The sequence below is a fragment of the Hipposideros armiger genome, unplaced genomic scaffold, assembly GCF_001890085.2.
Source record: "Hipposideros armiger isolate ML-2016 unplaced genomic scaffold, ASM189008v1 scaffold_331, whole genome shotgun sequence".
Classification (NCBI taxonomy): domain Eukaryota; kingdom Metazoa; phylum Chordata; class Mammalia; order Chiroptera; family Hipposideridae; genus Hipposideros; species Hipposideros armiger.
The window spans coordinates 2,341,568-2,362,898 of record NW_017731681.1 but is presented as its reverse complement, the minus strand read 5'-3'; the positions used below and the strand labels follow the sequence as shown (position 1 = coordinate 2,362,898).

General features: G+C 55.4%; 1 protein-coding gene across 3 annotated transcripts in view; it reads right to left on the bottom strand.

Moving 5' to 3' along the window:
* COL11A2 (collagen type XI alpha 2 chain) overlaps positions 1 to 20,957 on the bottom strand; it is a 28,751-nt gene extending 7,794 nt beyond the window's left edge. The window contains exons 1-47 of one of the 3 annotated variants that reach the window (XM_019660818.1): positions 20,897 to 20,957; positions 20,525 to 20,671; positions 17,701 to 17,850; positions 17,355 to 17,565; positions 16,757 to 16,919; positions 15,051 to 15,242; positions 14,077 to 14,154; positions 13,377 to 13,439; positions 12,524 to 12,703; positions 10,312 to 10,371; positions 10,170 to 10,211; positions 9,876 to 9,938; positions 9,473 to 9,547; positions 8,935 to 9,021; positions 8,616 to 8,672; positions 8,395 to 8,448; positions 8,252 to 8,305; positions 8,100 to 8,153; positions 7,863 to 7,916; positions 7,650 to 7,703; positions 7,523 to 7,567; positions 7,338 to 7,391; positions 6,870 to 6,914; positions 6,617 to 6,670; positions 6,379 to 6,423; positions 6,183 to 6,236; positions 5,895 to 5,939; positions 5,634 to 5,687; positions 5,461 to 5,505; positions 5,208 to 5,261; positions 4,778 to 4,885; positions 3,694 to 3,747; positions 3,318 to 3,371; positions 3,180 to 3,224; positions 3,040 to 3,093; positions 2,879 to 2,923; positions 2,684 to 2,737; positions 2,532 to 2,585; positions 2,254 to 2,307; positions 1,755 to 1,862; positions 1,521 to 1,610; positions 1,283 to 1,336; positions 944 to 1,051; positions 703 to 810; positions 511 to 564; positions 354 to 407; positions 45 to 152 (exon numbers count right to left, since the gene is read on the bottom strand). In XM_019660818.1, the coding sequence (XP_019516363.1) occupies positions 45 to 152; positions 354 to 407; positions 511 to 564; positions 703 to 810; positions 944 to 1,051; positions 1,283 to 1,336; positions 1,521 to 1,610; positions 1,755 to 1,862; positions 2,254 to 2,307; positions 2,532 to 2,585; positions 2,684 to 2,737; positions 2,879 to 2,923; positions 3,040 to 3,093; positions 3,180 to 3,224; positions 3,318 to 3,371; positions 3,694 to 3,747; positions 4,778 to 4,885; positions 5,208 to 5,261; positions 5,461 to 5,505; positions 5,634 to 5,687; positions 5,895 to 5,939; positions 6,183 to 6,236; positions 6,379 to 6,423; positions 6,617 to 6,670; positions 6,870 to 6,914; positions 7,338 to 7,391; positions 7,523 to 7,567; positions 7,650 to 7,703; positions 7,863 to 7,916; positions 8,100 to 8,153; positions 8,252 to 8,305; positions 8,395 to 8,448; positions 8,616 to 8,672; positions 8,935 to 9,021; positions 9,473 to 9,547; positions 9,876 to 9,938; positions 10,170 to 10,211; positions 10,312 to 10,371; positions 12,524 to 12,703; positions 13,377 to 13,439; positions 14,077 to 14,154; positions 15,051 to 15,242; positions 16,757 to 16,919; positions 17,355 to 17,565; positions 17,701 to 17,850; positions 20,525 to 20,606 (3,474 nt within the window). In that variant the 5' untranslated portion in view covers positions 20,607 to 20,671; positions 20,897 to 20,957. Of the gene's footprint in view, positions 1 to 44; positions 153 to 353; positions 408 to 510; positions 565 to 702; positions 811 to 943; positions 1,052 to 1,282; positions 1,337 to 1,520; positions 1,611 to 1,754; positions 1,863 to 2,253; positions 2,308 to 2,531; positions 2,586 to 2,683; positions 2,738 to 2,878; positions 2,924 to 3,039; positions 3,094 to 3,179; positions 3,225 to 3,317; positions 3,372 to 3,693; positions 3,748 to 4,777; positions 4,886 to 5,207; positions 5,262 to 5,460; positions 5,506 to 5,633; positions 5,688 to 5,894; positions 5,940 to 6,182; positions 6,237 to 6,378; positions 6,424 to 6,616; positions 6,671 to 6,869; positions 6,915 to 7,337; positions 7,392 to 7,522; positions 7,568 to 7,649; positions 7,704 to 7,862; positions 7,917 to 8,099; positions 8,154 to 8,251; positions 8,306 to 8,394; positions 8,449 to 8,615; positions 8,673 to 8,934; positions 9,022 to 9,472; positions 9,548 to 9,875; positions 9,939 to 10,169; positions 10,212 to 10,311; positions 10,372 to 12,523; positions 12,704 to 13,376; positions 13,440 to 14,076; positions 14,155 to 15,050; positions 15,243 to 16,756; positions 16,920 to 17,354; positions 17,566 to 17,700; positions 17,851 to 20,524; positions 20,841 to 20,896 lie in introns of those variants that run through there. The other 2 variants (XM_019660819.1, XM_019660820.1) reach the window with 2 other exon arrangements.
* Between the last annotated feature and the right edge of the window lie 374 nt (positions 20,958 to 21,331).

The window sequence follows — 21,331 nt, the reverse complement described above, 5'->3', positions numbered from 1 at the left end:
ACCTGACCCCAACTCTCAGCCCCTGTCTCCAGCCCCCAACTCACCTGTAGACCAATGGGTCCCGGGGGCCCATTGAATCCTCTTGTTCCTTCATCACCTTTGGCTCCAAAGTGTCCCTGGGGTCCCCGAGCTCCAGGCTCTCCATCTGCTCCCTATGGTGGGGGAGGGCAGGGACAAGGACACAGAGACGGTCAGGGGTCAGTTGTTTTCTATCCTCAAACCCCACACAGAGCTGGGCACCAGGCCCAGAGCCCTCTACTTCCATCCCCAGCCCCAAGGGCAGAGGAGAACTGAAGGCAGACTGGGGACTGCAGGGGCCTCTGGCGAGAGCGGGCCAGGCATCAGTCACTCACCGCTGTTCCAGGCTGCCCCACAGGACCAATGGGCCCAGGGGGTCCGGGAGGGCCCTGGAGAAGAAAGGAGAGTCAGAGACACCAAGACAGTGAGAGAGACCAGATGGGAATGAGATTGAAGGACAGGTGTCAGAAGTCAAAGGTCACGGACACTTACATGTTCACCTTTGTTCCCTTTAGTGCCCTTCTGTCCGGGGTCTCCCACCTCACCCTGGGAAGAGAAGGCAGGTGAGACATTAGAGAAAGGAGATGGGGAGAGGGGGGAAGTAATAAGACGGATCAGGGCCATGCCCATATCTGCAATCTCATCTGGAAAGAAGGTGGGTCCAGGGGCTGTGGGTTCCCTCACCTTATCTCCATCCTCTCCTGCCACGCCTGGGGGTCCAGCAGGACCAGGAAGCCCCACAGGACCCTGTACCCCATCACGGCCAGTAGGACCAATGGGGCCCTTCTCACCCTGTAGGAAGCGAAGAAAGGAGTCATGACCTGAAAATGGCCCTCACCCTCAAACACCCTCACAGGAAACCCTCCGTAGCCCAGCAGCCCACAGACCCCTCCCAGTATCTCTACCCAGTGCCCCCCATACTCACCGGGACACCTTTCTCTCCCGCTGCTCCAGGGGGACCCTGAGGTCCTGGGCGCCCTGGGGGGCCAATGGGTCCCCCTGATCCTGCTGCACCTCGTTCCCCAGGGGAGCCCTGACAAAGGAAATGGAGTCAGACCCCCATGGAGGAGACCACAGCCCACTCACACCAAAGAACCCCTGACCATGGTTCCCAGGAAAATAGCCCCAAATAGGATGCATTATGGCTGACCCCAGACTCCGTGGCCTAGTCCACAGCCCCACCTAGATCCAGACACCACTCTTCACCCTTCTTCACCCACCCCTTTCCTGGTTCCTCCCCTGCCCCAAAGGACCCCAGACTCACTGCAGGGCCGGGGGGACCAGCCGGACCTTCATTCCCCTTCAAACCAGCTCCACCCTATGCACCAGAGATTTGGAGCAATAGATGTGAGTCAGGAAAGTGGGACATCACAGGAATGGGGGTCAGAGACATGCAGGGTCGGGGGTGGGGCTCAGGCTCAGAGAGATGGGAGTGGGGTGTCTCTGAGGGGTGCAGGACTCGCGGTGACTTGTTACAGGTGGTCTGGTGGGGTCACACTCACAGCAGTGCCCGGGAGGCCTCTCTCTCCTGGGAAGCCCCTTAGCCCAGCAGGACCATCTTTCCCTGGGGCCCCAGGGGGACCAGGGTCACCCTAAAAGGAAGGGAAAAGTGATGACCCACAGCCATGCTCCCAAATTATGCAGAGATCTCTGAGCCCCCTAAAACCCTCAACTGCCTTCAGCACCACAACCAACCCTTGTCCCCCAAGTTCCCCTCTGCCCGGCCCCTTACTGACCTTCGTTCCTTCTTTTCCAGCTGTTCCGGTCAGTCCCTGCTCTCCAGGGGGCCCAGGGGGGCCTGGATGACCTCTCTCCCCCATGGGCCCAGTTTCTCCTGCTGCTCCCTGGGAAAGAGGCAGAGGGACTCCAATCTCAGACTCCCAAAGCAGCCACCCTGGCCACCCTAAAATACCCCTCTAGAACCCTTTTATCCCTGCCCCAAAGCTACTGGGAAGTTCTTGGGGGCTCTCCCAGGTGGCTGTTCTGGGTATTAGTCCTCAGTGTAACTATGCCACCTTGTGTTCCCGTTGGGGAACCGCCTCTTCTCCAAGACCTGAGACATGAGAAGTGGCCCAGGAAACAGACTGAAGGTGGCATCCGTGCTCCAAATCCCAGCCCCCACCGTTTACCCCAGCCCCAGGGATCCAGGGCAGGGGCTTGTGACGGGAAAAGGGAGAAGGGCAGATAGACTGACTCCAAGGTTTGGGGCCCACTCTCTCCAAAGGGCAGACATACCTGAGGTCCCACCACCCCTGGAGGGCCAGGGGGGCCGGTCTTCCCTTGGAAGCCCTGAGAGAGGAGAGGCGAGAGCAGTCAGAGCACACAGTCAGGGATGGACACTGGGGGACACAGCCCAGGTTCCCGGAGGGCGGGCAGGGTCACCGTCAAGTCCTGTGCCCTGGGTCTGAGCAGGAAGCACCTGAGGCTCTCCACTCTGTCGGGAGAACCTCCCCGGCAGGCTTTCCGGACAGCTCTGGAGTTTGAGGGTCTGAGGGCGCCAGGGCACCACTTACCACTTCTCCTCTCTGGCCGGGGTGTCCTGGCAGCCCATCCTTCCCAGGGGGGCCCTAGAAGGGGTTCAGAGGTCAGGTGCCTTCTAGGCAGGGAAGGGAATGGGGAAGGACTCAGAGAACCAAGGTAGGCCAGGGGTCAGAGGTCAGCTTACCGGAGGTCCTTTGGGGCCAGGAAACCCGTTGGGGCCTTGAGGCCCAGGGAGACCCTAGAGACAGAGCTGGGTTGAGTCAGGAGAACGGGAGGAGGCTGGGCAGGGAACACAGCTTCTTCCCTAGGGTGAGAGGGAGCTGCTCCGCTCGGGCTCCCTGGGGAGCGCTGGGCACCGGGACACAGCAGCCACACTCACCCTTTCTCCAGGAGGCCCGTGGGGGCCATCGCCACCGGATGTTCCCTGTGGGGGAAGCAGAGTCAGAGGAGCTGCTTTCTAGCTTCCCCTGGGGTCAGAGGAGTGCGGGGATGCTGGGCCAAGGGGCAGACAGCTGACGGAGCACTGCCAAGACCACTCACCTTAGCTCCAGACTTTCCAGTGGCACCTCGGGGACCTCGCTGACCCCGTGGACCCTAGAAGAGGAGAGAGGAGTTGTCAGAAAAACCCAACACACCCCTTCGGATCTTGAGCCACAGGCCTCTCCCAGCCCTGCACTCACCGTGGGGCCCCGCTCTCCCCGAGGTCCTGACTTCCCAGACAAGCCCTGGTGGGAATGAAGCAGACAACACGTCACTCAAGACACGGCTCCCCACACAGCCCCCCTTCCCTCCGCACCTGCTCTCTTCCCCCAGCTTACCCGGGCTCCCTTCTCTCCACTGGCGCCAGGAAAGCCAGGAAATCCCAGAGACCCCTGGTGAAGACAGAGAAGGAAACATTGAGAAGTCGGGAAAGGGGAGGGCCTACAAAGGGCCAAACAGGGTCAGGAGAGGTGAGGGAGGCGGCACTGTGGGAGACCTGGGCTCTGGGAGACCACAGGTCTAGCTAGGCTCTGCGCCTCAGACTAGGCGGCCATGAACAAGGCCCTGCTGCTCTCTGGGCCTCTGCTCCCTCCCCTGTGGAACAGGGTGGGTGAAATTCTCTCTAGAGCCCCACTGCCGTCAGTCTGTGCTTCCTGAAATCAGGCATCAGGGAAGGGAAAGGGAGAAGGGAGTACAAATGAGGCATCACATCACCTTGGGACCCTGGCGTCCAGGGTAGCCAGGCAGCCCAGGAACACCCAGCTTGCCCTGTGGAGAGTCAGGGAGCAATTGGAGCGAGAGGGGCCGCAGGTATCACTCCATCCCTGAAGACCCCAAACCTCAGAGATGGGAGCCAGGCCCCACCCAGCAACGCGCCACCAAACCTCCAGCCTCTGGCTCCTCATCTCCTGCCTCACAGGCTGCCTGGCTTTTGTAAGCTCTCCCTTCTGAGAGTGGATTTTCCCGGACTGTAGTGCTGGAATCTTGCCTCCCCTGGATCCGGAGACTAACGTGTGCAGCTCCACCAAGCCGTTGGGGGCTGTGATCTGTCCTGCCTAGCTGTCAACCTCAGCTCCACCTTCTCCAGCACACTCATGCTCCTCCAAGGCCAGTCCCCTTGCAGGCCTGCACACAGCTTGGGGCCACCTCTGCACCACTCCAATTCCCCTGCATGCACCCCACTTCCCGATGCTTCACCGCCTGGCCTGGCTTCCCAAGACAGATGTGGAGTGGAGGTTGGGAGCAGGGATTCTGCAACCTGACTGACTGCCTGTGCTCAAACCCTGGCTCTGCCCCTCATTGGCTGTGTGACAAACAAGCATGTCAACTTCCCGGTGCCTCTGTGACACAGGACTGTAATAGTGCTTACCCCACAGGATGGATGTGACAAGTCTGCACAGGGCTGACACCTAGGAAGTGCTAAGTGAGCGTTAGCTCCGAAGGTCTCAGAGCTCACCAGCTCTTGACTCTCTCCCTTCTTGGAACTCCTACTGCTTTGAGTCTGGACACATTCTCAGCCTGCCTTACACCTACAGTTACCCTATGACAGCCTCTATGCCTTGTGCCCATCAATCTGCTGTAAACTCTTCCTGACAGCGACTTTTCCTTGATGTCTTATCCATTGTCCCTCAACCCCTCAGTGTCCAGGAGATGCCTTATACAGAGAAGAGCATAATTAACGCATGGTCATCTTCAATTGACTCGCTGACTCCAGCTGTTGTCAACCACATGCCTACCCTAATCCCAGGGCCCAGGACCTCATCCTCTCCACATCCCTAGAGATTGCTCATCCCGTCACCTTCTCGCCCATGAGCCCGGTAGGCCCAGGGTCTCCTGTGGGTCCGGTACGTCCCTTCGGCCCCTCGGGACCATCCTCTCCCCTGGAACCAGGGACTCCAAACTCGCCCTGAGTGAGAGGGTTGGAAAAGTGAGTGTCAGGGACTGAGGGTCGGGGCTAGGCCCCAAGAGGAGAGGCAGGCCCTGGTGAGGCTGAGCAGGATTGGCAGGGATCTCAGAAACCATTGCAGGACAGGGACAGGGAGAGTGTTGTGATTAGAGGAACACAGACCATGCGGTTGTCATCCTTCTAGGACCAGGCCCTAACGGGTACACAGCACTGCAGATGGGGACTCCGGGGTGTCCAGGGAATAGGCTGGTAATTGAGGGCTCCAAAGTGGAGGATCATTAGGACTTAGAGCTGGGGGGCCAGTGTGGGGGTGTCTACTCACCCTGTCACCTTTCACTCCCATGTCACCTTTGAAGCCAGGAAAGCCATCGTCGCCCTGAGAAAGATGTGAATGAAAGGACACCACAGATGACAGAGGGTCAGGAGGTTAAAATGGAGGATTTTGGAGAACATGGATGGAAGGGTGGATTTCAGGAGCTGAAGGGCAGGCAGGAGGACAGAAAGTGAGGAAGAGGTCCACAGAGGCTGGTGGGGGCAGGATGGAGGTGTTGGGAAGTTAGGGGCACAGTGCTCACCTTTTCACCCTTATGACCCTTTAGACCCCGAATTCCATCCACACCCTAGAATTGGAGAGGAGGATAGAGACAGAGATCAGGGATGGAGGTTAGATTGGGAGGACCAAGCTCCTAAAACCCCAACTGGTTCCCCCACCCACAGTCCTTTATCTCCCAGCCTGGTGGTGTCTTACCTTGACACCTCGAGGTCCTGGATATCCTAGAGGACCCTGAGGTCCAGATGGACCCTGGAAGAAGAAAGGAAGGTATCTATAAAGGGGTCACAGGGTGTCACTGTGGGAGCCTCAGGGGCTGGGAGAAATGGAAGTGACAACATTAGAAAACACTGTCAGAGCCACATGAATGAAGAGACGAGGAAATCGCAAAGACTTAGAGGCCCCAGAGTCTGGATGGAGACCCCTTCCAGGAGTGAAAGGAGGTGTGGAAGATCTCACCTGGTTTCCTTTGGTTCCAGGGGGACCTTCCTTCCCGGGGTGACCCTGAAGGTAGGGGAAGAAGAATGTGATCACTGGTCCCTGTCACCTTCCCTGCACCCCTCTCTATACTTTTTCAACACAAATTCCCCTATGACCTAATGATGCCGGCTGACCATGGGCAGGCACTATCAGTGACTCCCAGTGCGAGGGACACACAGTATGGCTAGTCACTGAAGGTGCTTGGCGGTCATTCAGTGGGGTGGAGGGTCAAGGAGCACTTGGAATAAGAAGTGGGCACCCACTCACCGGGAGTCCATCTGAGCCAGGCATGCCAGGGAGCCCCGGTTTCCCTCGAGGACCCTGAAAGAAGATGAGGAGGCTCAGCGTCACCAGAGGGCTCAGGTCCGAACATGGCTAAAGTCCATGCCAGACATTTAGGGCCCTCCTGACATTTCCCCCAACCCAGCATGTCTCCTGCCCCCCAGATCACTTAGTCGCTTACCTTCTCTCCATGAGGGCCAATGGCACCCTGAGGCCCGGGGAGACCCTACACACAGGGAGAGAGAAGTCACCGGGGCCCCACCGGGGTGGGCACTCTCCTCCAGCCAACATCCCCCATTCACAGCATGAGCAGTAAAGACTTGAGACTCTAATTTCCTGGCCCCACTCAGGGTCTGACACACTGTGGAAGCCCCAGGGAAGTCGCTAAAGTTAGGGAGGGGATGGACAGGACAGCTCACCTGGGTCCCAGGAGTGCCCTGTTGTCCAGGAGGTCCTGGCTCTCCCTGGGGTCCCTAGAAACAGGCAACCAGGCAAGGGTCAGAAGGAGATGGTGACAAACAAACTCAGGGTGGAGAGCTGAGTCCCAGCAGGGACAGCCAAGAAGGCAAGAACCAGAGCAGGCAGGGGGGCAAACTGGTGGCAAAGGGAACGAGGCCTTGGCAGGGAACCTAGGCGCTAAGTGTTGGGTGGGGTTCCGTGCCCATTACTCACCAAGCTCCCTTTGGGGCCATGGGGACCATCCATGCCTCGGACTCCCTGAAACATGAGAGGGGTGTGAGCAGGCTGAAAGGCAGGCCTGTGCCCTGGAGGGACCTGCGGTTTCTGAGAGGCCTGGCCATTCCAGAGGGTGGGACAGGGCAGAGGGACATGGGTCAGACCTCCAGTTCCTCCCAGACCTAAGCAAACACAGCTGGCCCAGAGCCGCAGGGCGTGGGTCTGTGGGTCTGTGGGTTTGTGGGTTTTTGTTTTGTTTTTCTTGAGGACTTTTTTATGTGTTTTTTGGCTTTGGTGCCCTGCACCAGATGGCCCTGCAAGGGTGCCTGAGGATGAAGGCTGAAGCCGGGCTAGGTGGGGGGCTAGGGAGGGGACACTGAAGGGGAGGTGGGGTAATTAGGGAGGTGGAGACTTAGAGAGGTTAGGAGGTGAGATCAGGGTCAGAAGTCAGGGTCATTTACTTACTGGGGGTCCAGGAATACCAGGTGGGCCTTTAGGGCCAAGAAGACCTCGAGGTCCCTGCATTCAGGCGAGAGGAAGATGCAGCATGCACAGGTGAGAGAAAATGTGTCCCTTTCATACCCATGTCCCTCCTTTGGCATCCCCACAGCCCTCCCCCCAACAAGCAACTCCACCCCCTTGACACTCACCGACTCTCCAGGCAGCCCCCGAGGCCCAATCTCCCCATCATCTCCCTGGAGGAGGAGGACAAGATGAAGTGGTCTCACCTTCTAGCCCTCTCCCGTACCAAGCCCCTGCCCTGGCCACAACACTTACCCGCTCTCCATCCTCGCCAGGGGGGCCAGGAAGGCCCTGGGTACCAGTATCACCCTGGAAAATGGGCAAACAGATAAGAGGAGCCCCAGAGCCCCCAACACAGGCAGACATTGACCCTCTTCAATTCACTAACCAATTTCACCCATTGAGCTCTTGCTGGGAACCTCAGCCCCCTTCCTTTGCCTTGAGATACCTACCCCCCAATATACTCACCCTGTGTCCCTTCTCCCCAGGAAGCCCTGGGAGTCCATCAAAGCCTCGGTCACCCTAGGAGGAAGATAGGATGCCCAGATGAGGTCCAAGTCCCTTTCCCACCCCACCCTTCCCTATCGTGTCCTGAGTGGGCAGTGCTACTTTGTGAGGGGACCTGGGGAACTCAGACATCCCCAGGAAACAAACAGGCTCAGATGGGGCTGGGAGCTAAGCATCAGAGAGGGGCTCAGCCTTCACCTTCACTCCAGGTTCTCCGGGCATCCCTCGGGCTCCATCAGCACCCGCTCGGCCCTGCAGATGCAAGGCAAGTGTCAACGTAAGCAGGGGACAGTCCTCCATGCTCTGTGCCCCATCTCCCACCATCACCCATCCCACTCCCACTCACTCACCCTTCGCCCAGCCTTGCCAGGAGGGCCTGTGAGGCCCTGAGGTCCTCTGGGGCCCTGGAGAGGGAGAGTTGGGGGCAAGGTTAATGGGCCTAGACAGGGGGGGGAGGCACTGGGTTTGGAATCAGATGGGTGAGGGGTATAACCTGAGGTCCTAGGTCTCCAGATTCTCCTTTCAGGCCAGGGGTCCCAGGCTGTCCCTGTGAGAAAGAAGACAAGTTGGCTATGTTAAAGGATACACCCAACAGTGACCTCAAAGCCCTCTCCAGAAGCAAAATAACTTCTGATTTGGTTCCTTTCCAGAACTATCCATACCCCCACATACAACTAAAGAGCCCCCTAACACCCCAACACCCCACTCACTCACCAAGGGTCCAGGGCGGCCTGTGTATCCCATGGGTCCAGGGGGTCCACGGAGTGCCATCTAGGGGAGCAGGGGACACAGCAGAGCTGAGAAGAGGCAGCTGGAGAACTGCTAACCCCAGTATACCCTCCAAATCTTCCCTTCCACTCTTAATCCTTGTTCCACTGCCCTATATTCTCCCCAGTATCACTCTCAGCCCCAAACTAACCCAGACCTTCCCTTGCCCTGCATTCACTCCAACCAACCCTTCCAACCCCTCCTACAGTCTTCCCTTTCACACCATACCCATCTCTCCACCAAGATCCCCTCCAGCCCTACTCACCCGTGCCTGCTGCAGAATTGCCTGGGCTTGAGCCTCCTGAGCAGCCACCACGGGGCCCTTGTCACCCCCACCACTGCCAAACCGGAACTGAGGGGCAGAGAGAGAAGGTCCAGGTTCTCTTCCAGGAAATCCATGTGACCTTCCCAGCCAGAGGTGTCACCCAGCATTTCTGCCCAATCTCCCAGACTCTGGGACACCTCCCTGTGCCCTCCCCCAATGTCTTCCATGGAAGGTTTTCAGCTAATCACTTAGAGGTTTTCAAAAGCTCAACTCCGGTCTTCCCCGGCTCTCTAGCCCCTTCCTCCCAAAAGATTCTCCTCTGACTCTAGACCCCCTGAAACACAGGATGTTCTGCCTAGTTTGATTCTAGAAGATCCATGTTTGGTTCTAGGTCCCCTAATGAGTCCCCTAAAAGATCAGTCCTTTGGGTTGATGGTCTTTAGAGACACCTCAGCTTTCCTGGCCTTCTGGTTCTTGGTAACGCAACACAATTCCCCTGCCCTCCCCATCAGCCCGTCCCAAAACCCAGGTAACTCACTGGGAGCATGAGAGATGTTCCAGGAGGGCCAGGGGCCCCATCTGATCCAGGGAGCCCTGCTCGGCCAGGGGGGCCCTGGAGCAGGAAGAAAACGACGATAGGCGACGGGAATATTAGTGTTCTGGCATCATTTTGAAACCTTTCTCAACGGGATAAAAGCAGACTTCTCTAGATCTTTCCTGAGCCCCGCCCCCACCCCCACCCCCAAGGAGAAAAATGCAGGTAAGACACCAGACTACTGCCCTCCTCCCCAACCAGCCTGCCTTCCTTTCTGAGTGCTGGGAAGCACACCAGCCTCTTGTTCACTCATCAGTCAGCTAACGAGAAATTACTGAGTATGGTGCCCCACTGGATACTAGTGGCTCCTCTGCAGCCCTCCCCCCAGATAAGAACACTCCCTTACCCTCTCACCAGGGTCTCCAACTGGGCCTGGGTTGCCCTGGATGCCAGGGGGACCAGTCAACCCCTGAGGAACAAAAGAGGAGGGGGTCAGGTGTGGGCGTTGAGAGAGAAGAGGGGTATGTGGCTGAGGGGTGGTCTTTACAGAAAGAGATCTGAAGAACTGGGAGCTTTGATTGGAAGGCTGCTCCGGAATTCTGAGAAGGAAGCTTGGGCATATGTGGGGAAGGCACAGATGAGCGTGTAGGAAGGGTTTCTGACAACAGAATGGAGGCTTCTGAATCACAGCTAGACTCACCGCAGGACCTTCTGGGCCAGGCGGCCCCTCCACTAGCATACCCTGCAGAGTCCAAGGTTAAAAGTCAGTGGCCACAAGGCTAGCACTCCTCCGTCCTTCCCTCCTTTCCACTTCCCTCAGCTCAGTGATCAGAGTAACTTACAGGTTCCAGCACTGCAGGCTCCCCCTTCTCTCCCTTCAGCCCCCGGGGTCCACGGGCAGCCTGAGGGAGACACACATGTAACCCCCCAGTGGGGCCTGTGAGCAGCCAGGACACCAGGACTGCCCCCATCCCAACTCTCATTTCATTCTCAGGTCCTCTGGAGATCTCCCTGACCTTATCCCCAAAACCCACCCTTCCGCCAAGGCTCTCTCTTCACAGATCTCCCAAGCCTGCCAAGGAGATCTCAGGGCTCCCCATCCCCCAATTCCTAGCCCCACCTCAGCAAACAGAACCACTTCATCTCCCTGAGAACCTCTTCCAAGAAGGTCCCCATACTCTTTCTGGGATTCCAAACCCCCAAATCTCCCCCAAAGCCTCTTCTGGAGGACCCCACCCTGTTCCCCAGTCTTCCTCTGACCCCAGGAATCCTTAGAAACTTAAGAAACCATCAACTTCCTCACCCTTACTCCAACCCACCAAATAAGAATCTCTCCAAGATTGAGGACAGATTTTTATTGGGGTTTGGGAGGAGAGTACGGATCCATATGATAATCTGATGTAATCTATGGAGTCTTCAGAGAAGAAGAAAATGTATGCCCTTATGCACAGAATTTTTCTTAGAATTTCAAGGTGTACACAAGTTAAAAACTCCCCAGAGATTAAACATCCATACTCTATGTAGATGTGGAGGGCAGTTCCCATTGATATCCCAAACTCAGACCCATAATTGGTTTTTGGAAAAGTACAGCTCTTGAGCTCAGTTACTCAAACCTCAGAGCAGATCCTCTCAAGTCTCCACAGTTCTTCTCTCAGCAAGGATATACTCTCCCTTTGTCCCCCATTTATACTCCAAGCCCACCAGTTGCCTCTCTTCCATACTTCCACTCAGATGCCCACCCCCAACTCTAGGGCCAGAACCAAGATAAGGACAGGGAGAATGGAAGACATTTACCACCACCACCCATCTTTTCCAACAAAGACCTTCAGAATGCCCCCCTCCACCTCCATCCTGACCAAACAGTAATGATCAATTTCCAAACTTCCATATTGCAGATCAACCCCAAAATTCCAGGAAGCGGCATAAAAGAAAGGCACCAGAGGGTCGAGGGTGGCAATATTAGAGACAGGAGTTATGGCATGGAGCAGCAGGATAGAGGAGGCAGCTCTAACTGCAAGGCAGGCAAAAGATGAAGTGGAGTAGACAGGAAATATCCCACCTGACAGGGCATGTTTGAAGACATGGGAATCAATTAAGGGAGACAGAATAAAGGGACAAACACTTGGAAGCAAGGATGGTACCAGGGCCAAGAAAAATCAGACATGGCCAAAATGGCTAGAAAATGAACAGGACAAACAGGAAGTGGTTGGACAGACAGGAAACAGCCAAATAAAGAGAATCCAGGAAGTGGACCTTCAACAACGACATGACTACCATGACCAAGAGAAATAAGAAATTCACAAAACAGACAGAAAGTGACTCCTGGAAAGGGGATTATGACAAAGAAAGACAATTCTTCCAGAAAACACAAACATCAAGGCTAGTACATATAGGAAGTGGCCATGATAAATATCTAGGCCCACAATGGAAACTTTATGCTTTGGATGACCTGAGACACACAGGAAGTAGCTTATTATCCGAAGAAATTGTCACAGACAACGTGAAAAACTAGAGTCAAAATACAAATAATAAGTCCCTTTCAGTCCAACCTGACACAATCACCAAGATGGATGCCATGGCTGGAGAAGACAGGAAAAGACAGACAGGAAGTGGCCCATAGGTTAGAAAGTGTGACATAGGGAGCTAGATTATTTGGCAGCAACATAGATAAGAAATTGTTTTGATCAAGAAGAAATGATGGAGACAGAGTGAAAATGGGCACAAGTAAGGGCTTATTGACCAAAAGCTTTATGAAGCCCAGCTTGATTAAGACAGGAAGTGGCCAAGAAAGACAGGAAGTCGCCATAAGATTAAAAAAAAAAATCCCATGCCCTGGGTAGAAGCATCCATAAAGAGTCATAGAGTAAGACACTTGGCAAGGGAAGGCAGGAAGTAATATTTTCAAGCAACATATACATCTTATGTGGACAGAAAATGGCAAACCACCAATGGGAAATAGCTCACAGCCAACAGACAATAATCAAAAACAACAGGAAGCAATTCTTGTAGCTCCCACTGGAGGTCAAGAATGGAAGAGGAGCTCCTTTCACTTACGGCTCCTGAGTGGGCTGTCTCCGCAGAGAGGGCAGGGCCAAGCTCCGTCTCCTCACGATAATCGTCCCCATAGCCATAGGTGTAATCGTAGGGCCCTGCTGGGGGGTCTGTGCCACCCTCCCCATATTCCTCTGCCAGGAACCTGTCGGCTGTGGAGGGGACCTGGAGATCTGTCTGCTCCTTCCCGGGGATGGGGAGGGAGAGGGGTAGACGGGGGCATTAGGGCTGAGAGGAGTTTTTCCCTGGACCCCAGGGTGTGACAACTTCCAGCCCAAAGGATTCTGATGGTGATTGTGACTGGAATTTTTCTCCCAAAAAGAGCAAGGGGAGCAAGTGAGGGCCATCAAACACCCTAAGTCAGGGGGGATGTCCAGAAAATAGGCTTGGTGAGAAGAAATGGTGGCTAACAAGAAGGGTGGCCGGAGGGCTGGACACAGAGTGGACAGTCCATGGATATACGATAGGCAAAAGAGTCCAGGCAATGAGTGACCAAAGAAATGGATGGGAAGACTGGGAGAAGAGAAAAATGATAGCATTGGACAGAAAATGGCTCCTAGGAACATAAATATGACACAGGAAGTAAAACCATTTGACACCAATATGGAAAAGAGGTTACTCCAGAATCAAAGAATAATGGAACGAGACATGGACACTGAAGAAAAACGGCTGCACTGAGAGAGACAAGCAGACCCATAGGTCTGGGGTGGCCAGAAGTCAGAAGGCCATAAGTGGATATGACAAAGAGCCCTCCGGCCAGAGGAAGGGCTCACTTATCAAGATGACACGGGGCCTGAGGGGTGGGTCACAGACGCCCACTTGCCCCCAGCTAGGGTGAGGGTGGGGATGGAGTTACCTCCTCAGGGGTTGGCAAAGGGCTTGGCTCCAGGATTCCTTCCTCTTCACCTGGAGTTGGGTACTAACCCCAAGGGGGAGGGGAGAAGAGTAGCATGGGCGGGAAAGGAGAGAGGTTAGCAAGAAGGACAGCAAAGCAGCACCTTGTCCCCCTCCCTGAGGGCAGTGTCTGTCTGTGCTGGGGGGTGGGGGAAATCTCAGATCTTGCAGCCCCTTTGGAGGGGGAACAGTTTGGGGAGAATGAATCTCCAAGGTCATAGAGGTTCGGGGGCAGAGATCTGGATGCCCCGGCTCTACCTGCCGGTAACCGCTGTCTCTGGTCCTGGGGGGGCCTCGGGCAGTGGGGGGAGCTGCCCGCCGAGCTGGGCGTCGGGAGAGGGGAGGCTGGCCCCGTGCTGGGCCAGAACCTCCAATTCGAGAGGGTCTCCAGCCTGGTGAGGGGGATGCCTGCCGGGCTGCTGACCTCTTGGCAGGTGGGGTAGGCTTTCGGGGTGGGGTCCGACGCCCCCTGGGGGAAGGGAGAGCCCTGTAGTTGGGGTTCCAAGGCCGAGGCCGCTGTAGCAGAGAGACATGGGAGGGGACAGTGAGGAAATTCCCATAATCTAAATATATGGTGTCTCTCCCTGCAGTTGGTGTCTTAGGAGATGTTTGCACAAGGTGGTAGGAAGAACAGGGCAAAGGAAGGGGTCCCTCAAGTTTACCTGGTAATCAGGGGTCGTCCCCGCAGTCATCACATCGTAATAGGGGGGCTCGTAGTCATAGTAGAGAGACTCAGTGGGCTGGGGTTAGGGAAGGGGCAGTGGGAATAGGTAGAAAGGGGATGAAGGCGAGTGAGGTAAGGTGGAGTGAGAGAAGTGAGGAGATGGTGTGGGATTGGGAAGCAGGGTAGGCATGGAGTTGGGAAATAGAGTTGGGGATAAAAGGAGAGGTCGGGGGACAGGAGGGAGATGGGGAGAGGTAGGAAAGGAGGGAGGGGTCCCGCATGTGGGACAGAAGCAGACACAATTAAGGAATTGACTCTTCAATCTTCAGACCACTGACCCTAGATCATATCTGTCACTCTAACCTTCCAAACTCCACCCAATCCATAGTCTCCCTTCCCTTCTCCCCACCACAGCCTCTTACCCTGCACCTCCATGTGCAGGGGGCCAGAGAGGCCCTGCCCCCACACAGACCCACCACTCTTTTGGGATTCTCTCAATCTCCTCTTCCTTCCCCATTTCTCCTTCTAGGTCTTACCATTTCAACTTCTTTCTCCCTGCTTCTGTCTCCCCTCTACTCTGTCTCCCACCCTCTGTCCCCAAGTCTCACCCCCACCCTCTCTCCCAATCCCTTAATTCAAGGAAAGGATGGGAAACCCAAGGACACAGTTCCAGGAAGACTATCAGAGGAGGAGACACAAGGAGGGGACACAGTTCCCAGCCACAAATTCTTCATAATGACTCTTTTTATTTTTAAATGAAAATAAAAAGGTTGATGAATGAGGACTGGAAGGGAGGTGGGGATGATGATGAGAATAGAGAGGTGTGGTTGGGGAGGGGCACTAGAGAGGGGAGACCAGAAGCCCAAAATAGGATGGGGAGCTCTGGACATTGGAAGAACTTGTCCTGGGAGATTTCTGGCTGTCTTCCCTCCCTGGGTGTGCTGCAATTTAGGGTTCACCCAGCTCCCTCACCTGTTGCTGGGGCTCCTGGTTTTGGGGCCTATGAAGTCTTGATGGCTGCTGCTTTGGAGATCTCTGGGCTCTGTGAAACTGTTGTTTCTGAGGTCTCTCCTTCCAAGCCCCCTCACAATCCAGCTCCTTCTGTTCACAGGATCCATAGGCAGCTTGCACCCCCGGAACAATGACAAGCTCCTGGATATCACCCTGCAAAGACATGAAGCAGGAACACCAATGGAGGGAGGCAGAGAGGGTTTCAGAAAGAGACAAAAGATATAGTCTGAGACAAAGGGCAGGAGGCCAATCCTAGGTAAAACTATATAATGAGAGAAGGCCATCATCAGCCCTTCCATGTGCACAGCCCTTTTCAGTTTTCAAAGGACCTTCTCATTCATAATCCCATTGGGTCTTCACAACAACTGGGAAAGTCAGTCGGACAAGGACTTTTAAGCCCGTTTTCCAGATACATTCTATTCAGAAAAGCTCAAAGAGGTAATGTAATGACTGGCCCTGGGTCACTCACAGTAGAAGAATCAGGACTAGAATTCAAGCCATCCAACTCTAAATTCAACACTCTTTCCTACCCCCTGCCCCTGTGGTAATGCTTGAACCTTTTCACAGGGGCTCCTGGAGACAGTGGCCCAGCCATAGTTGCTTTGACCTTCCACTGGCAGTCATGAGAATTCTTAGGACCTCTAGAAATGAGGGAAAAGGAAACCACTTTGGAATTCCAATGGCTTTTATCTGTGCTCACATGTGGTGAGCACACTCTGCCTTGTATTGTAGTTTAGGAATATTGCCCCATCTCCAGAGCAGAATGGGGAGCTCCTTGGGATGACAGAGAACTTATATTTATTCTTCTATGTTCCCCTTGGCATTGAGTAAGCAGGTATTCAGGAAATGTTAACTGGCCAGGTGAGTGGGCAGATGGATGGATGGATAGATGGTTAGATGGATGAGTGAATAGGGGCTCAAATGCACGACTGAATGGGAGAGTTGGTGGATGGTGAATGAATGTATGTATAGGTAGATTGGTGGCTTGGCAAATGGGATGTACAGAGCAGATGGAAACAGATTGGCAGGTAGGTAGCTGGATGGAAGTGAACATGTGGATGAATGAACGGTTGGATGGAGAGTGTGTAGGTGAGGAGATGAGTGTGTGAATGGGTAGATGAATGGATGCATGCATCCCCATATGCATGGTAGATGGGGTGGTGTGTGGATGGATGAGTGAATAGATGGACAGATGGGTTAAAGAGGATGGATGGATGGAAGGACAGATTGATAGATGAGTGGTTTGAAGGAGGGAGTGGCTGAGCAGAGGAAGGATGGGTGGGTGGGTGGATACAAACCTGAATGCTTGAGTAGGTAGGTGTGTAACTGGATGGATAGGTGAGTGGGTGAATGGATGAGTAGGCAGACAGATTGGTTGAAAGGATGGATGGATAGGCAGAGTGATGAAGACTGAGTGACAGAATAAGTGGCTATGGACAGTCCTGCAATGTAAGTGGCCGCCATGTAAGTGGACGCCTAAATGTCCTAACAGAGAATATTAGCCCTGAGAATAGGAAATGGAAATATAAATTCCTGAGAGGATAAATGAAGGGCTAGGACATAGGAAGATGGTGTGCTGGGGCCAGAAGGGGAGTGGACACAAGATGGGACACAAGTGGACACAAGAGGGACCAGGAATCACTCTGTTCTCTGATTGCTCTGGTTACCTCAAAGACTTCTTCATCCAGGATACGGGCACCAAAGATGATCACTCCATGGGTGTCCAACACTGGACGAGCACTTCGGGGGAGGGGCCGGGTGACTCGCTTCTTGCAGTCAACAATGAGGGTGACAGACTGGCCCTTCACAGCCACACCCACACGGTGCCACCTGATCATGGGGGGAGAGGTTCAAGTGGCTGACTGAAGGAGAGAAAGTCAACAGAGCTGGGGAGCAGTTGATGGAAGGGCGAAGGCCAGTGATAACAGTAGTAATCACAGCAGCTATCATTTATTGAGTGCTTACAATACACCGGGCACCATGCAACAACTTTCTCACTTGATTATCATGATTCTATTCTTCCTATTTTACAAACACAGAAATGGAGGTTCAAAAAAATTAAGTAACTTGCCCAAGGTACAGGCTAATACTACATAAACTCTTAAGCCCAAACTCTGGGCTAGAAGTGACTGAAGTTTGGTCAGTGGGTAGGTGAGGTGTGGCCAAAGGGTAGGCAGGGTTTCCTAGTTTAGGGAGTGGGGGTTCTGGGGCAGCAGCCGGAGGGGAAGTGCAGGCCAGGCAGACCAGAGGAGCAAACTAACTTACTTGCCATCTGCTAGGTTGAGGCCTCGGAAGACCGGCTGAGCTGGAGGCCGAGGTCGGCCAGTCTGGTCCTCATACAGGAAGCGGACAGGTCGGCCAAGCTCCAGGCCCAGCTGTCTGACACCCTGGGCACTGTAGAGAGTCAGGAGGGGGGCCTGGAGGCCAGGACGGGTCCGGACAACAGTCAACAAAGAGAAATCTTTGGGGAAACCTCCTGGGACCCAAGAGAGACACACGCAGGTGGAGTGAAAGGCAACGAGGGCCATAAGGCCATTTCTTTCAGGTTTCTGACCCCAGACCCCACCCCATGAGCTAGCCCAGCTCTCCCTACTCCACCATGTCACCATACCTGGGAAGAGCTGGCGGGTAGGTGCACTGAGCTGAGCAGGTCGGGACACTCGGTAGGCCACATCAGCTGGACAGACGCCTCTTGCCCTCCGGACACCATCAGGGAGGGAGGAGAGCCTCAGGGCCTGGAGCACGTCCACAGGGGGCGCACCTGGGAGGAGCGTCCAAAAGGGTCAGGGGAAGGGACATACCCACAGGAGAGCCAAGATGGAGGACAACTGGGCTCTAGAACTCAGCCTCCTGCAGCTCAAACTCCCTGGAAGACAAAGGTCACCTTTCCTTTACTTGCTCCTGAACGGGGCCTGAATGACTGGGAAAGCAGACTCACCTGGAAAAGAGCAGCCCTGACCCTGTACTCAGCTCCACGCCCACCCCTGCCCCGCTCCCTCCTCCGCCCCAGCACCCATCATGCTCACTCTCTCTATATATCTATGAATGACAATTCAGCCTATGAATCTCCCTCTATTCTCTCTTAATATCTCTCTCAACTCTCCACTCGTCTCCCCTTCTCTCTCTCACTCTGTCTCTCTTCCTCTTTTTGTTGGTCTTTCTGTCTCCCTTTCTCTTCTGTCTTCCTCCATTTTCCTCACACTCTCTACCTTTTTCTTTCCCTGTCTTTCTCCAGCTCTCGCACTCCCTTTCCGTATCTCTCAGTCTCTGGGTCTCTGGCCTCTGTCCCATGTCTCCAGCACAAACAACATCTGGGCAATCGATCATCCTGGGCACGGGAGGTGCAGGGGGGCTACCAGGGAAGGAGCGGAGAGGCAGCTCTATGGGGAGGGGGCTTCAGCTGCTGCAGTTCCCATGTTTGGGGAGGTGGGGGACAATTCTGACCATGCTGAGGAAGGAGCTGCAAGAAAGAGCCACCCAGGAGCCTGGGCCCCTAGTTTGGGAGATGGGATGGGGGCAGGGTTGGGGGGGAGCCTGAAGCTGCCACGCGGAGCCGGAGCAGGTCCAGGGCCCTGAGCCACACATCTGTGGATCCCATCAGAGTCCTTGCCCAAAACCCGGGCAAGCTCCCCACACCTGGAACTTCGACCCTGCCCCACCACCCCCACCACTCGCAATTCAAAGATTCAAGACCCAGGCCACCAGCCCTATCCACCTAGAACTTGGCTTCCTAGGGCTCAAACTCCCAGGAAGACAAAGGTCACTTCCCCTTTCTTGCTCCCTGCTATGCACACTGCTCACACCATCAGCTCCAGATTGGAAAAATCCCAAAGAAAGTTTCTGCAAAACTTTCGCAGAAGCATGGGGCAGGGAAGGGGCCAGAGCGATCAGGAGAGCAGAGCTGGGTGGGGTGGGTGAGGTGAGGCGGGCAGGCAGAGAAAAGGCCCTTTGAGTCCAGGAGCCGGGAAACCACGGCCTTGCCCCCACCCCCACCCCCACCCTAGCCTGGCCCCCGCGTGTGGCAGCTCCGCAAACACCAACACACAAGGGCTGCTTTGAGAGACAGAAGGTGAGTGAGACAGAGACACAGAGACTCACAGAGACCCCAGGCCAAGGAAACCTCAGAGGTCCCTGCCCTTCACCAACCCCCAGGAGAGTCCAGTTCCATCCTATAGATGACCCACCCACAAGCTGCCCACCCATCATTCCACCTCAGGCCACATATGTGCCCCACTGTCTCTGGCCCCAATCTGCCCCACTGGCAGCACCATCACCCCACCACCACCACCTCTGAGCCCCAAAATACCCCATTCCTTACTCCTATGAATTCCACATTAACCCATTTCCCTACAGAGTCCACCTCTACCCACTCAGCCCCCAAATAAGAGACTGTCGTCTCATGCTTCCATGCTAAAGGGTCCCTTTTCCCCTAAGAAAGACTCCTAGCGTCTACAGACATTGCACACTTGTTTCTTGTCCCTGAGCCTCCTACTCCTCACAACTTGGAAGTTCTTCCTTCTGTAATCTAATCTAAATCCTTTATGCTGTTGTTCTGACCATTTTCTCTCCAGGGCAGAGAAGAAATGAATAGTCAAGTTATATGCAAATGAGCCTCCAGTGTTTCCAGGAGTGGGGGCTTGCATCAGCCTGCCTAGGCCCCAGGTGCTCTCAACCTCCCACCCCCATCTCCGACATCAAATCCCCTTTCCTAGGAGCCAGGAATTCTGGATCCTGGGAAAAAGAAGGAAAAGATTGGGGTTGTGGACACCAGGGTCCCAGGAGAGCCCGGCTGGCCAGAGGGGGAGGGGTGGGGCAGGAATGCAAAGAGTTGGCTCCCACCTCAGACACCTGATCCCGGCCTGTCCAGCGGCCGTCCTGTTGGCAGCCAGCCCCAGTGCTCCCCAGAGCCAGCCGCGTGGCAGCATCGAGGGCACAAGGAGGGGGAAGGGGATCCTGTCGGGAAGCCAATGGGACACACAGTCCAGGCATCCCTTCTTTCTGTACTCGCTAGGCTCTGCTCTGACCCAAGGATGCTCCCTCTCAACCCAGAGATACAGAAAGCCCAGAAGACATACACACACCCCTCACCCATCCACACTGTCATCTACCCCTCACCCCACTACGGGCTGGTCCACACCAGCCCTGGCCATCTTCCGCTCTCCCCAGGACCCCAATATCCAGCCCCACTCATCGCTCCCTAAGGTGAGCCTCCACCTTCGGCTTTAGCTGCTCTCACCAAATCGCTTCAAGAAAAGAGATCCCTAACCTGGTTCCAAGGGACCCAGGTATCCTGCCCCCTAGCCTGGACCTTTGATCCCCAAAAATCCCTTGTCGGACTCAGAAGCTCCGCCCCAGGCATAAGCTGTCCCCTGCCCGAGGGTACCCAAAAGTTCCAGCCTGACTCCGGAGGACTCAGGCGTCGGGGCTCCTCTTACCTGCCCAAGCCGGGGCCCCGCTCAGCCCCAGCAACAGAGGTACGAGCAGGAGGAGGCGATGGCAGCGGCTACACCGCCCCATGACTGGCGACCGGAACACCGGGTCCCAGGGACCCAAGGGCGCCGGAGGCACTGGACGTCCTGAGGCTGACAGGAGAGAGCGAGCAGGCTGTGAGCCTTGGACGCGGGGGTCCGGGAAGATCAGAGGCTGTCCGGTGGCAACAGCTCTCAACGGCCCGGCTCCATGCAGAGACGCCGTCGGGGCTCCGACACTGCTCCCTCCTCCGTGGCCGCCGCTCCTGTATGTCCCCGGCCACCCCGGCGGCCCAGAGCCCCCACTCACCGAGAAGAAACCCCACCCTCGGTCTCCACCTGAGGGTGATGGGGGGAATGAGAACTCTCCCTTGCTGATCCTCCGACTGCTCTCCCCTACTCTTTGCAGGGACTCAATGGCTTATACCCTAAGATTCTCTTTTCGGGAACCCTAATATCTTTTCCCCAGCCCCTTCCTTTTCTAGGACTCAGACGTCCAGTCACAGCCCCCCTTCCCAATTCCCTCCCCCTTGGGGGCCCACAGTCCCCTTTCAGCAGAGTCCTGGGCGGGATTTAGGGTACAGTGGGAGGGGAAAGGCGGGCCTGGGGGGTCACTACCTCCCCCCACCAGGTCTCCATAATTACTTCCCCCGCCCCACCCCGAGTAATTACAGAGCGGGCCCGGGGCAGGGGTATTTATAGACAGTGCTATAGATAGCGGTTAGAGACCTGCGACTCGACGGCCGCAAGCGGGGGGAGCGGGGGAGTGGGACG